Source organism: Salmo salar, chromosome ssa05 (genome assembly GCF_905237065.1).
Source record: "Salmo salar chromosome ssa05, Ssal_v3.1, whole genome shotgun sequence".
Classification (NCBI taxonomy): Eukaryota; Metazoa; Chordata; class Actinopteri; order Salmoniformes; family Salmonidae; genus Salmo; species Salmo salar.
Window position 1 is genome coordinate 81,745,968 of NC_059446.1, and position 13,908 is coordinate 81,759,875.

Consider the following 13,908-nt stretch of genomic DNA (forward strand, 5'->3'; position numbering starts at 1 on the left):
TGAAACAGATTATAATGTTTCCTGATAAAACCTGCGTAGGCCATCTAATGAAACAGATTATAATGATTCCTGATAAAAATCTGTGTAGGCCATCTAATGAAGAAGATTATAATGATTCCTGATAAAACCTGAGTAGGCCATCTAATGAAGCAGATTATAATGATTCCTGATAAAACCTGCGTAGGCCATCTAATGAAGCAGATTATAATAATTCCTGATAAAACCTGCGTAGGCCATCTAATGAAGCAGATTATACTGATTCCTGATAAAACCTGCGTAGGCCATCTAATGAAACAGATTATAATGATTCCTGATAAAACCTGCGTAGGCCATCTAATGAAGCAGATTATAATGATTCCTGATAAAACCTGTGTAGGCCATCTAATGAAGCAGATTATACTGATTCCTGATAAAACCTGTGTAGGCCATCTAATGAAGCAGATTATACTGATTCCTGATAAAACCTGCGTAGGCCATCTAATGAAGCAGATTATAATGATTCCTGATAAAAGATATGTAGGCCATCTAATGAAGCAGATTATAATAATTCCTGATAAAACCTGCGTAGGCCATCTAATGAAGCAGATTATAATAATTCCTGATAAAAGATATGTAGGCCATCTAATGAAGCAGATTATAATGATTCTTGATAAAACCTGCGTAGGCCATCTAATGAAGCAGATTATAATAATTCTTGATAAAACCTGCGTAGGCCATCTAATGAAGCAGATTATAATGATTCCTGATAAAACCTGCGTAGGCCATCTAATGAAACAGATTATAATGTTTCCTGATAAAACCTGTGTAGGCCATCTAATGAAGCAGATTATAATGATTCCTGATAAAACCTGTGTAGGCCATCTAATGAAGCAGATTATACTGATTCCTGATAAAAACCTGCGTAGGCCATCTAATGAAGCTGATTATAATAATTCTTGATAAAACCTGCGTAGGCCATCTAATGAAGCAGATTATAATGATTCCTGATAAAAACCTGCGTAGGCCATCTAATGAAGCAGATTATAATAATTCCTGATAAAACCTGCGTAGGCCATCTAATGAAGCAGATTATAATGATTCCTGATACAAGCTGCGTAGGCCATCTAATGAAGCAGATTATAATGATTCCTGATACAAGCTGCGTAGGCCATCTAATGAAGCAGATTATAATGATTCCTGATAAAACCTGCGTAGGCCATCTAATGAAGCAGATTCTAATGATTCCTGATAAAACCTGCGTAGGCCATCTAATGAAACAGATTATAATGATTCCTGATAAAACCTGCGTAGGCCATCTAATGAAGCAGATTATAATGATTCCTGATACAAGCTGCGTAGGCCATCTAATGAAGCAGATTATAATGATTCCTGATAAAACCTGCGTAGGCCATCTAATGAAGCAGATTATAATGATTCCTGATAAAACCTGTGTAGGCCATCTAATGAAGCAGATTATACTGATTCCTGATAAAACCTGCGTAGGCCATCTAATGAAGCAGATTATAATGATTCCTGATAAAAGATATGTAGGCCATCTAATGAAGCAGATTATAATAATTCCTGATAAAACCTGCGTAGGCCATCTAATGAAGCAGATTATAATAATTCCTGATAAAAGATATGTAGGCCATCTAATGAAGCAGATTATAATGATTCTTGATAAAACCTGCGTAGGCCATCTAATGAAGCAGATTATAATAATTCTTGATAAAACCTGCGTAGGCCATCTAATGAAGCAGATTATAATGATTCCTGATAAAACCTGCGTAGGCCATCTAATGAAACAGATTATAATGTTTCCTGATAAAACCTGTGTAGGCCATCTAATGAAGCAGATTATAATGATTCCTGATAAAACCTGTGTAGGCCATCTAATGAAGCAGATTATACTGATTCCTGATAAAAACCTGCGTAGGCCATCTAATGAAGCTGATTATAATAATTCTTGATAAAACCTGCGTAGGCCATCTAATGAAGCAGATTATAATGATTCCTGATAAAAACCTGCGTAGGCCATCTAATGAAGCAGATTATAATAATTCTTGATAAAACCTGCGTAGGCCATCTAATGAAGCAGATTATAATGATTCCTGATAAAACCTGTGTAGGCCATCTAATGAAGCAGATTATACTGATTCCTGATAAAACCTGCGTAGGCCATCTAATGAAGCAGATTATAATGATTCCTGATAAAACCTGCGTAGGCCATCTAATGAAACAGATTATAATGTTTCCTGATAAAACCTGCGTAGGCCATCTAATGAAACAGATTATAATGATTCCTGATAAAAATCTGTGTAGGCCATCTAATGAAGAAGATTATAATGATTCCTGATAAAACCTGAGTAGGCCATCTAATGAAGCAGATTATAATGATTCCTGATAAAACCTGCGTAGGCCATCTAATGAAGCAGATTATAATAATTCCTGATAAAACCTGCGTAGGCCATCTAATGAAGCAGATTATACTGATTCCTGATAAAACCTGCGTAGGCCATCTAATGAAACAGATTATAATGATTCCTGATAAAACCTGCGTAGGCCATCTAATGAAGCAGATTATAATGATTCCTGATAAAACCTGTGTAGGCCATCTAATGAAGCAGATTATACTGATTCCTGATAAAACCTGTGTAGGCCATCTAATGAAGCAGATTATAATGATTCCTGATAAAACCTGCGTAGGCCATCTAATGAAGCAGATTATAATGATTCCTGATAAAAACCTGCGTAGGCCATCTAATGAAGCAGATTATAATGATTCCTGATCAAACCTGCGTAGGCCATCTAATGAAACAGATTATAATAATTCCTGATAAAACCTGTGTTGGCCATCAAAAGAAACAGATTCTAATGATTCCTGATAAAAGCTGTGTAGGCCATCTAATGAAGCAGATTATAATAATTCCTGATAAAACCTGCGTAGGCCTTCTAATGAAGCAGATTATAATGATTCCTGATAAAACCTGCGTAGGCCATCTAATGAAGCAGATTATAATGATTCCTGATAAAACCTGCGTAGGCCTTCTAATGAAGCAGATTATAATGATTCCTGATACAAGCTGCGTAGGCCATCTAATGAAGCAGATTATAATGATTCCTGATAAAAGCTGCGTAGGCCATCTAATGAAGCAGATTATAATGATTCCTGATAAAACCTGCGTAGGCCATCTAATGAAGCAGATTATAATGATTCCTGATAAAACCTGTCTAGGCCATCTAATGAAGCAGATTATACTGATTCCTGATAAAACCTGCGTAGGCCATCTAATGAAGCAGATTATAATGATTCCTGATAAAACCTGCGTAGGCCATCTAATGAAGCAGATTATAATGATTCCTGATAAAACCTGCGTAGGCCATCTAATGAAGCAGATTATAATGATTCCTGATACAAGCTGCGTAGGCCATCTAATGAAGCAGATTATAATGATTCCTGATAAAACCTGCGTAGGCCATCTAATGAAGCAGATTATAATGATTCCTGATAAAACCTGTGTAGGCCATCTAATGAAGCAGATTATACTGATTCCTGATAAAACCTGTGTAGGCCATCTAATGAAGCAGATTATAATGATTCCTGATAAAAGATATGTAGGCCATCTAATGAAGCAGATTATAATAATTCCTGATAAAACCTGCGTAGGCCATCTAATGAAGCAGATTATAATAATTCCTGATAAAAGATATGTAGGCCATCTAATGAAGCAGATTATAATGATTCTTGATAAAACCTGCGTAGGCCATCTAATGAAGCAGATTATAATAATTCTTGATAAAACCTGCGTAGGCCATCTAATGAAGCAGATTATAATGATTCCTGATAAAACCTGCGTAGGCCATCTAATGAAACAGATTATAATGTTTCCTGATAAAACCTGTGTAGGCCATCTAATGAAGCAGATTATAATGATTCCTGATAAAACCTGTGTAGGCCATCTAATGAAGCAGATTATACTGATTCCTGATAAAAACCTGCGTAGGCCATCTAATGAAGCTGATTATAATAATTCTTGATAAAACCTGCGTAGGCCATCTAATGAAGCAGATTATAATGATTCCTGATAAAAACCTGCGTAGGCCATCTAATGAAGCAGATTATAATAATTCTTGATAAAACCTGCGTAGGCCATCTAATGAAGCAGATTATAATGATTCCTGATAAAACCTGTGTAGGCCATCTAATGAAGCAGATTATACTGATTCCTGATAAAACCTGCGTAGGCCATCTAATGAAGCAGATTATAATGATTCCTGATAAAACCTGCGTAGGCCATCTAATGAAGCAGATTATAATGATTCCTGATAAAACCTGCGTAGGCCATCTAATGAAACAGATTATAATGTTTCCTGATAAAACCTGCGTAGGCCATCTAATGAAACAGATTATAATGATTCCTGATAAAAATCTGTGTAGGCCATCTAATGAAGAAGATTATAATGATTCCTGATAAAACCTGAGTAGGCCATCTAATGAAGCAGATTATAATGATTCCTGATAAAACCTGCGTAGGCCATCTAATGAAGCAGATTATAATAATTCCTGATAAAACCTGCGTAGGCCATCTAATGAAGCAGATTATACTGATTCCTGATAAAACCTGCGTAGGCCATCTAATGAAACAGATTATAATGATTCCTGATAAAACCTGCGTAGGCCATCTAATGAAGCAGATTATAATGATTCCTGATAAAACCTGTGTAGGCCATCTAATGAAGCAGATTATACTGATTCCTGATAAAACCTGTGTAGGCCATCTAATGAAGCAGATTATAATGATTCCTGATAAAACCTGCGTAGGCCATCTAATGAAGCAGATTATAATGATTCCTGATAAAAACCTGCGTAGGCCATCTAATGAAGCAGATTATAATGATTCCTGATCAAACCTGCGTAGGCCATCTAATGAAACAGATTATAATAATTCCTGATAAAACCTGTGTTGGCCATCAAAAGAAACAGATTCTAATGATTCCTGATAAAAGCTGTGTAGGCCATCTAATGAAGCAGATTATAATAATTCCTGATAAAACCTGCGTAGGCCTTCTAATGAAGCAGATTATAATGATTCCTGATAAAACCTGCGTAGGCCATCTAATGAAGCAGATTATAATGATTCCTGATAAAACCTGCGTAGGCCTTCTAATGAAGCAGATTATAATGATTCCTGATACAAGCTGCGTAGGCCATCTAATGAAGCAGATTATAATGATTCCTGATAAAACCTGCGTAGGCCATCTAATGAAGCAGATTATAATGATTCCTGATAAAAGATATGTAGGCCATCTAATGAAGCAGATTATAATAATTCCTGGTAAAACCTGCGTAGGCCATCTAATGAAGCAGATTATAATAATTCCTGATAAAACCTGCGTAGGCCATCTAATGAAGCAGATTATAATGATTCTTGATAAAACCTGCGTAGGCCATCTAATGAAACAGATTATAATGATTCCTGATAAAAATCTGTGTAGGCCATCTAATGAAGAAGATTATAATGATTCCTGATAAAACCTGCGTAGGCCATCTAATGAAGCAGATTATAATGATTCCTGATAAAACCTGCGTAGGCCATCTAATGAAGCAGATTATAATGATTCCTGATAAAAGATATGTAGGCCATCTAATGAAGCAGATTATAATAATTCCTGATAAAACCTGCGTAGGCCATCTAATGAAGCAGATTATAATAATTCCTGATAAAACCTGCGTAGGCCATCTGATGAAGCAGATTATAATGATTCTTGATAAAACCTGCGTAGGCCATCTAATGAAGCAGATTATAATAATTCTTGATAAAACCTGCGTAGGCCATCTAATGAAGCAGATTATAATGATTCCTGATAAAACCTGCGTAGGCCATCTAATGAAACAGATTCTAATGTTTCCTGATAAAACCTGCGTAGGCCATCTAATGAAACAGATTATAATAATTCCTGATAAAACCTGCATAGGCCATCTAATGAAGCAGATTATAATGATTCTTGATAAAACCTGCGTAGGCCATCTAATGAAACAGATTATAATAATTCCTGATAAAACCTGCGTAGGCCATCTAATGAAGCAGATTATACTGATTCCTGATAAAACCTGCGTAGGCCATCTAATGAAGCAGATTATACTGATTCCTGATAAAACCTGCGTAGGCCATCTAATGAAGCAGATTATAATGATTCCTGATGAAACCTGCGTAGGCCATCAAATGAAGCAGATTATACTGATTCCTGATAAAACCTGCATAGGCCATCTAATGAAGCAGATTATAATAATTCCTGATAAAACCTGCGTAGGCCATCTAATGAAGCAGATTATAATGATTCCTGATGAAACCTGCGTAGGCCATCAAATGAAGCAGATTATACTGATTCCTGATAAAACCTGCGTAGGCCATCTAATGAAACAGATTATAATGATTCCTGATAAAACCTGCGTAGGCCATCTAATGAAGCAGATTATAATGATTCCTGATAAAACCTGCGTAGGCCATCTAATGAAGCAGATTATAATGATTCCTGATAAAAACCTGCGTAGGCCATCTAATGAAGCAGATTATAATGATTCCTGATAAAACCTGCGTAGGCCATCTAATGAAGCAGATTATAATGATTCCTGATAAAACCTGCGTAGGCCATCTAATGAAGCAGATTATACTGATTCCTGATAAAACCTGCGTAGGCCATCTAATGAAGCAGATTATAATAATTCCTGATATAAACTGCGTAGGCCATCTAATGAAACAGATTATAATGATTCCTGATAAAATCTGCGTAGGCCATCTAATGAAGCTGATTATAATAATTCCTGATAAAACATGTGTAGGCCATCTAATGAAGCTGATTATAATAATTCCTGATAAAACATGTGTAGGCCATCTAATGAAGCTGATTATAATGATTCCTGATAAAAACCTGCGTAGGCCATCTAATGAAACAGATTATAATGATTCCTGATAAAACCTGCGTAGGCCATCTAATGAAGCAGATTATACTGATTCCTGATAAAACCTGCGTAGGCCATCTAATGAAGCAGATTATAATGATTCCTGATGAAACCTGCGTAGGCCATCAAATGAAGCAGATTATACTGATTCCTGATAAAACCTGCATAGGCCATCTAATGAAGCAGATTATAATAATTCCTGATAAAACCTGCGTAGGCCATCTAATGAAGCAGATTATAATGATTCCTGATGAAACCTGCGTAGGCCATCAAATGAAGCAGATTATACTGATTCCTGATAAAACCTGCGTAGGCCATCTAATGAAACAGATTATAATGATTCCTGATAAAACCTCGTGTAGGCCATCTAATGAAGCAGATTATAATGATTCCTGATAAAACCTGCGTAGGCCATCTAATGAAGCAGATTATAATGATTCCTGATAAAAACCTGCGTAGGCCATCTAATGAAGCAGATTATAATGATTCCTGATAAAACCTGCGTAGGCCATCTAATGAAGCAGATTATAATGATTCCTGATAAAACCTGCGTAGGCCATCTAATGAAGCAGATTATACTGATTCCTGATAAAACCTGCGTAGGCCATCTAATGAAGCAGATTATAATAATTCCTGATATAAACTGCGTAGGCCATCTAATGAAACAGATTATAATGATTCCTGATAAAATCTGCGTAGGCCATCTAATGAAGCTGATTATAATAATTCCTGATAAAACATGTGTAGGCCATCTAATGAAGCTGATTATAATAATTCCTGATAAAACATGTGTAGGCCATCTAATGAAGCTGATTATAATGATTCCTGATAAAAACCTGCGTAGGCCATCTAATGAAACAGATTATAATGATTCCTGATAAAACCTGCGTAGGCCATCTAATGAAGCAGATTATAATGATTCCTATTGAAAGCTGCGTAGGCCTTCTAATGAAGCAGATTATAATAATTCCTGATATAAACTGCGTATGCCATCTAATGAAACAGATTATAATGATTCCTGATGAAACCTGACCCATCTAATGAAGCAGATTACTAATGATTCCTGATAAAAACCTGCGTAGGCCATCTAATGAAGCAGATTATACTGATTCCTGATAAAACCTGTGTAGGCCATCTAATGAAGCAGATTATAATAATTCCTGATATAAACTGTGTAGGCCATCTAATGAAGCAGATTATAATGATTCCTGATAAAAGCTGCGTAGGCCATCTAATGAAACAGATTATAATGATTCCTATTGAAAGCTGCGTAGGCCTTCTAATGAAGCAGATTATAATAATTCCTGATAAAAGCTGCATAGGCCATCTCATGAAGAATATTATAATGATTCCTGATAAATTGATGAAATCGAGGCCTGAGCCTCCGTAGAGCAGAAATAATCCCAGTAGGAGTTGCATGGGATTTTTGTTCCAGAATATGTGATTTATTGAGTTGATGAACAAGGTCAGGATGAGGTGAAATAAATGAACAAGGGAAGTGCAGCTCAACCATATCGAGAGAGGGGGGAGCAGGAAGTGTGATGCATAACAAGTTGACCAGTTACAATGTCATGCGTCAATCGAAAAACACATATGATCAGGCAGGCTCCCTTTCTCCCCACCTGTCTACTAAGAGTTTCACTCCACCTGAATATAGCAATTCAACAGCTATCCCGCCGCCTGCACAGATCACCATGGTCACAACAGAGACAGACATTGTTTTCCTATTTCTGAGGTCATTGACTGCGTCCATAATGTGAAATGTATAATGTCTGTCAATCAGTGGCTTACATTTTCAAGTCAAAGCAGCACTTCTAATGGCATTTTTAAATGTATTGTACATTGACATTATTGGTAGCCGTCAAGAGTTAACCAATCATGTCCACACATCTGATTACAGAATACCTTGAACCAGAATGTCAGAAATTAGTGTTATCTTGTCCCTCATTCAGTAAGTGTCAGCAAGTTCACAGCCAAAATTGTAATTTGACTTCCCAGGAAATTGTCTATCCATTTTGAGGTCATAGACCTGATTCTAAATGCAGTCAAGAGAGCTATCAAGTGATAAGGGTTATCTATGAGGAATGAAATGTCTTTTAGCCCCCTCAAAGGGCTACATGGCCTCATCTGACTTATACTACAGTAGCTGCAGCCACCCAAGTAGCTCTCTCTCACTCTCGCTCTCTCTGTCTCGCTCGCTCTCTCTCGCTCTCTCTGTCTCTCTCTCACTCTCGCTCTCTCTCTCTCTCTCTCTTGCTCCCTCTCTTTCTCTCTCACTCTCACTCTCTCTCCCCTCTCTCCCTATCTCTCTCCCTCCCCTCTCTCTCTCCCTCCCCTCTTTCTCTCTCTTCCCTCCTCCTCTCTCCCCCTCTCTTTCTCCCCCTCTCTCTCTTTCTCCCTCTCTCTCTGAGCAGTACAGTAGTAAGGATGATGGTTAAAACACAAGGTCATGTACAGCACTGTTTCCTACAGGATGGTGAAGACATGCTTTACTCTGAGGATTATCTTTCAACTTTTGATTCAAATGCTTGAAGATATACTTTAGGCTAATAAAGTGATATAGTATACATTGTGAAATTTGATACAAACAAATAAAAACAAGTGACTAACAGACAGACAAGAGATTTTGTTAATATTATTCTTTATTATGAAGTGACAATGCCTTGTTGTGTCTTGTGCTTACATCATTTGAATACTGACTGGAAAGGACATTTTCCTCCCTCCAGATATCTCCTGAAATAAGGTTTGTTTAATTCTTTACAGCTGTAAAAATGTTCAATCCAAAGGATTATTTACAAAGCCTCTTGCAATAAATTATTATTAATTCATTCTTTATTGGAAATACAAAACAGAGGTCAAGCTAATACGAGTTCTTGTTTTTTCTACCTGAATCTCTAGGTTCATTGTGCTACTTTTTAAGGTGTAAATGAAGTGCTTTATTATAGACAAATCTGTGGCACACCAATGAGGTTAAAGAAAGGCATCTTGTCCATCAAGCTGAGTGTGGATGCAGTGCAAAGTTTGCCCACCTTAAGTCAATAGTGGGTTCCAGTGTTTTTCATCCCAAAATAACACCCGATTCTCTATATAGTGCACTAGTTTTGGCCACGGCCCATAGAGCTCTATATAGAATATAGGGTGCTATTGGGGACCCAGAAGGTGTTTGACCTTTGTATGACCTTAATGTGTGCCCTGTAGATTTGGATACATGTTCTGAGATGCTGGGAGCTGAAGGACTACAAGCCTACCATCCTAACACTACTGTTGAAATAAGAGGCAGGCAATGCATGACGTTAGAGGAAAAGAGGATGTGGTCGTTTTCTTGTTCTTTCACTAACACTACATTGGCATTTTCCCTGATGTTGTATTTTTTTGTATGACTATAGATGCGTACTGAAGTAAAACATACCTGATTTTAAAAACTGCTATAGAGTAGGTAATAGTTCATAATCATTTTCAAAAATACCATGCATTAAGTGATTATTGCTTTATAATTCGTCATGTGGCTTCAAGAGAAATATTGCCAACAGATACTATCTAGATTTTGGAGAAGAAAAAAATCCTAAGCTTTGTGATATTGGCATAGATTTCATTTTTGCATGCAATCATTTAAAATGGTAGTAAATGAAGAATAAGTGACAAAAGCTTTGGCCTGTTCATGAGAGGTTGGCAAATTCACACATTAAAGTGCAAAGAATAGGTAGTGGTATCAAATAAAAACAGACCAGTAAGTCAGACAAACCATATAAACCAATACATATAAATAGCCTAATGTATAAATAGATAAATAAATAAATAAATAAATAGATTCATTAATTAATACAAACATAAATGGCATTTACCTCAACGGAGAGTATGGTCAGTTGCAGCAGTACATTATTATCCAACATTAAAATGTTCGACTTTTGTTTGGAGCAATCCAGTATTGTCATCTTCGTCAAATTTCAAAATATATGAGTTCATATTTACGCGCGGTGGAAGGTATATTCTATCCACGTGACTGGAGGAGGAAGAGGATTTTTAAGTGCATGCGAAGATCATCAGTAATTCCTTCGGGTGGATTTCAAGGAGAATACAGAAAAATTGTGCTATTATTGTGGTTCCACTGGAAGTTGAGGTGGATTTTAGGAAAGGTTTGGCAGTCAACCAAAAATATAATGTTTTGTCTGCACTTTTAATGTGGACGTCATGGAGAGTCATCGAGATCAGGACTCAAGGGCGAGAACGCGCCTTTGAAGCACGCGGACTCGTAGTGCTTATTCAGGTAGGACTTGAGAGCGAAGGTCTTGTCGCACCGTTTGCATTTGAAATGCTTGAAAGCGGAGTGAGTCTGCATATGCGCGCGCAGGTTGGAGCGGTCTGCGAACGCTTTTCCGCAGTGTGCACACCCAAAGGGCTTCTCGCCCGTGTGTGACCTCATGTGGCCCTGCAGTAGCCAAGGTCTGCTGAAAGCTTTGCCACAGATGTCACACTTGTGCTTGAGGTCATGGGTGAGCAGGTGCATGGCCATTGCTGGCATGGACACGTACACTTTCCCACAGGTTGCGCACTTCTTGGCCATCTTGCTGTCCAGGCTCCGGTGGGTCTGCTTATGCCTACTCAGGTTGGAAGACGTGGCGTAGGTTTTCCCACATTCGTTGCATGTGTGACGCTGTATGCTCCTGCTGCTGGGGCTGCTGATTACTTTCCTCCGTGACCTTCCGTCCGTGATGTAAAACGCGTCCACCGTGTAGCAATCACTCACCGCGGTGTCCCCGTTGATGTAGCCGGAGGTGACGTCCGACTGCGGACTGTCAGGCTGGTCTGAGTCCGGGGCGCCGTAGTCGCTGTGGATGCCATCGTAGAGTGGCTCCGGAGAGGGAACTTTAATGGCACCGTCGCTTTCTCCATCGTAGACAGACGGGCTGATGTAGTCACTAATGTACCCTGGTGTGAAAAATAACAAGATCTTAATTCAATTACTCATTGTCGCGTGGGGATTCTTCAAGTGGGAACAATCTGCTTAATAGATGCAACAAGCTACAGGAAGCACTTTTCCACTTGAAATCGGCTACAGCACGTTATCACCAAAGCTTATGCGTCCTATGCAGTTTATTAAGCTTTAGGCGAGTCTTTAACGTTTTTATTTATCTGGAAGCACGACCCTTTTATGCGTTAACCTATAGTTGCCAATTACACACAGTGAGAATAAACATAATTTAACAACATAACCTACTGAGATGATTAGGCTACATTATACCGCCGGTCTGAAGCGATGGATAGGCTAGTTTACACATCATCATGAAATATGATTCAGCATTCTGACTGACATCATGTCTAAATAATAGGGCTAATCAACAGTGTTCCAAGGCATAACGGGTAATATAGGTGCGATACAATATCTTGTGTACATGCTGGTGCCTAAGTGTAGACATATGATGCACACTTGTGGGTTGTGGAGAAGTTTTGCATCAGCATCACAAGCATCATTCCTCCCCATGCTCCGAGTAGGCTAGGTGCGATAGGCTATTTCCACATTCAATTGGTTTGTTTCTAAACATACAGGCTAGAATTCGACTACAAATGTATAGGTAGGTGTGTTTGTCAAAACTAATATAACAATGGAATCAGATTGAGTCATGCATGCAGCGCAAAAACGTGCAAACGTGGCAAAAAAAGACACCGTGCATAATAAGCAAAATATATATATAACATAATCAACATTCCAAATGATAAATAATGTTTATATATTTACCTTTATCGTGAATCCGTAGACTGAGGTCGGTCCTGGATCGTCCATAAGAACTCTCAAAATCACTGGATGAAAAATCATCAAGCTTCACCTTTTTAACCAGGAAAGACCTTGGCATGTTTCTGGTGCTGCACCGAAACAACGACCGTCCAGGGCAGGGTTACTGTCCTCATGCAACGCCAATGTAGAGCTGGATATTTAAGGCTGAGCTTTGGATGCCTGGCTGCGTAGAGTATCAGACACCCAGTCAGTCAAACAAACCCCAAGCCAACCCGTAGTGCTTAGGTTTCTCTGTTCTACCTGCAACGCCGTGTCTTGCGAAGGGAAGAAATGCAACTTCAGCACTGGATAGCTCCCTCTCAGAGGCTCGCGCAAGACGGAGGAGCGAGCGGAAAGCACCCTGCAGAGTGCGCCTCTTTCTCCCGCGTGCCAATAGAGGAGAATGCAAAAAAACCACGAGAGAAGCTGCTGTACTGTAAGAGTGCAACAAAAAATGGGCAGCACTTGTCAGCGTTATTTATTCCTTTCCAATTATTTCCAACTCTGATTGGTAGCCTATTTACATTTGGCTGAAATATATTAATGTCCGTTGATCGACCGTCACCGCTCCACTTCTCTCTCTCTTTCTCTCTCTCTCTTTCTCTCTCTCTCTCTCTTTCTCTCTTTCTCTCTCTCTCTTTCTCTCTCTCTCTCTCTCTCTCTCTCTCTCTCTCTCTCTCTCTTTCTCACTGTTGCTGCAGCCTGTCTCTGTGTTCTGTGCTTGGTGTCTGGAGACAGTTGATCAGCTGTTGGGATTTATACGGCGCTGCGATCAGGTGGGAGATGGACATGGAAGTGCTTCATTTAATCCATCAGAAATCTCTGGGGAGCAACATTGGGATAGAATGATTTATATAGGCGGCTTCTCGTCTCCCCATCTCATTTTATTTGTAAGGATCTCACCATCATGTTCTTTGGAGATAAGAATGGAAATTATTGTTTTATTTCAAGTCTTTCTGTATCAATTGAAACTAGGCTTACATCGCACCTGCTTACATGCAACGCATTGTATTTTATTCAGCACTTTCTCACGGTTTTGAATGGAGATTCTTTCCAGCTTTGCATTGCGTGCACATTCTCCTGCAATTTTATGATGACATATAATTTCTTTGAAGAATTGTAACTACTGTTCACCCCGTAATTACCATACCGTGTATAGCCTACAGGCTTTTGGTCTCTACAAAATCAACTGTTAGAC

At 38.5% G+C, this 13,908-nt stretch overlaps 1 protein-coding gene across 1 annotated transcript; it reads right to left on the bottom strand.

Moving 5' to 3' along the window:
- Window positions 1-9,564: 9,564 nt before the first annotated feature.
- Window positions 9,565-13,335, bottom strand: LOC106606091 (transcriptional repressor scratch 1). Its single transcript, XM_014202211.2, has 2 exons — window positions 12,675-13,335; window positions 9,565-11,866 (listed from the first exon to the last, which is right to left on the bottom strand). The coding sequence occupies exons 1-2, from the start codon at window positions 12,787-12,789 to the stop codon at window positions 11,127-11,129; spliced, it is 855 nt and encodes a 284-aa protein (XP_014057686.1). The 5' UTR covers window positions 12,790-13,335; the 3' UTR covers window positions 9,565-11,126.
- Window positions 13,336-13,908: the final 573 nt, after the last annotated feature.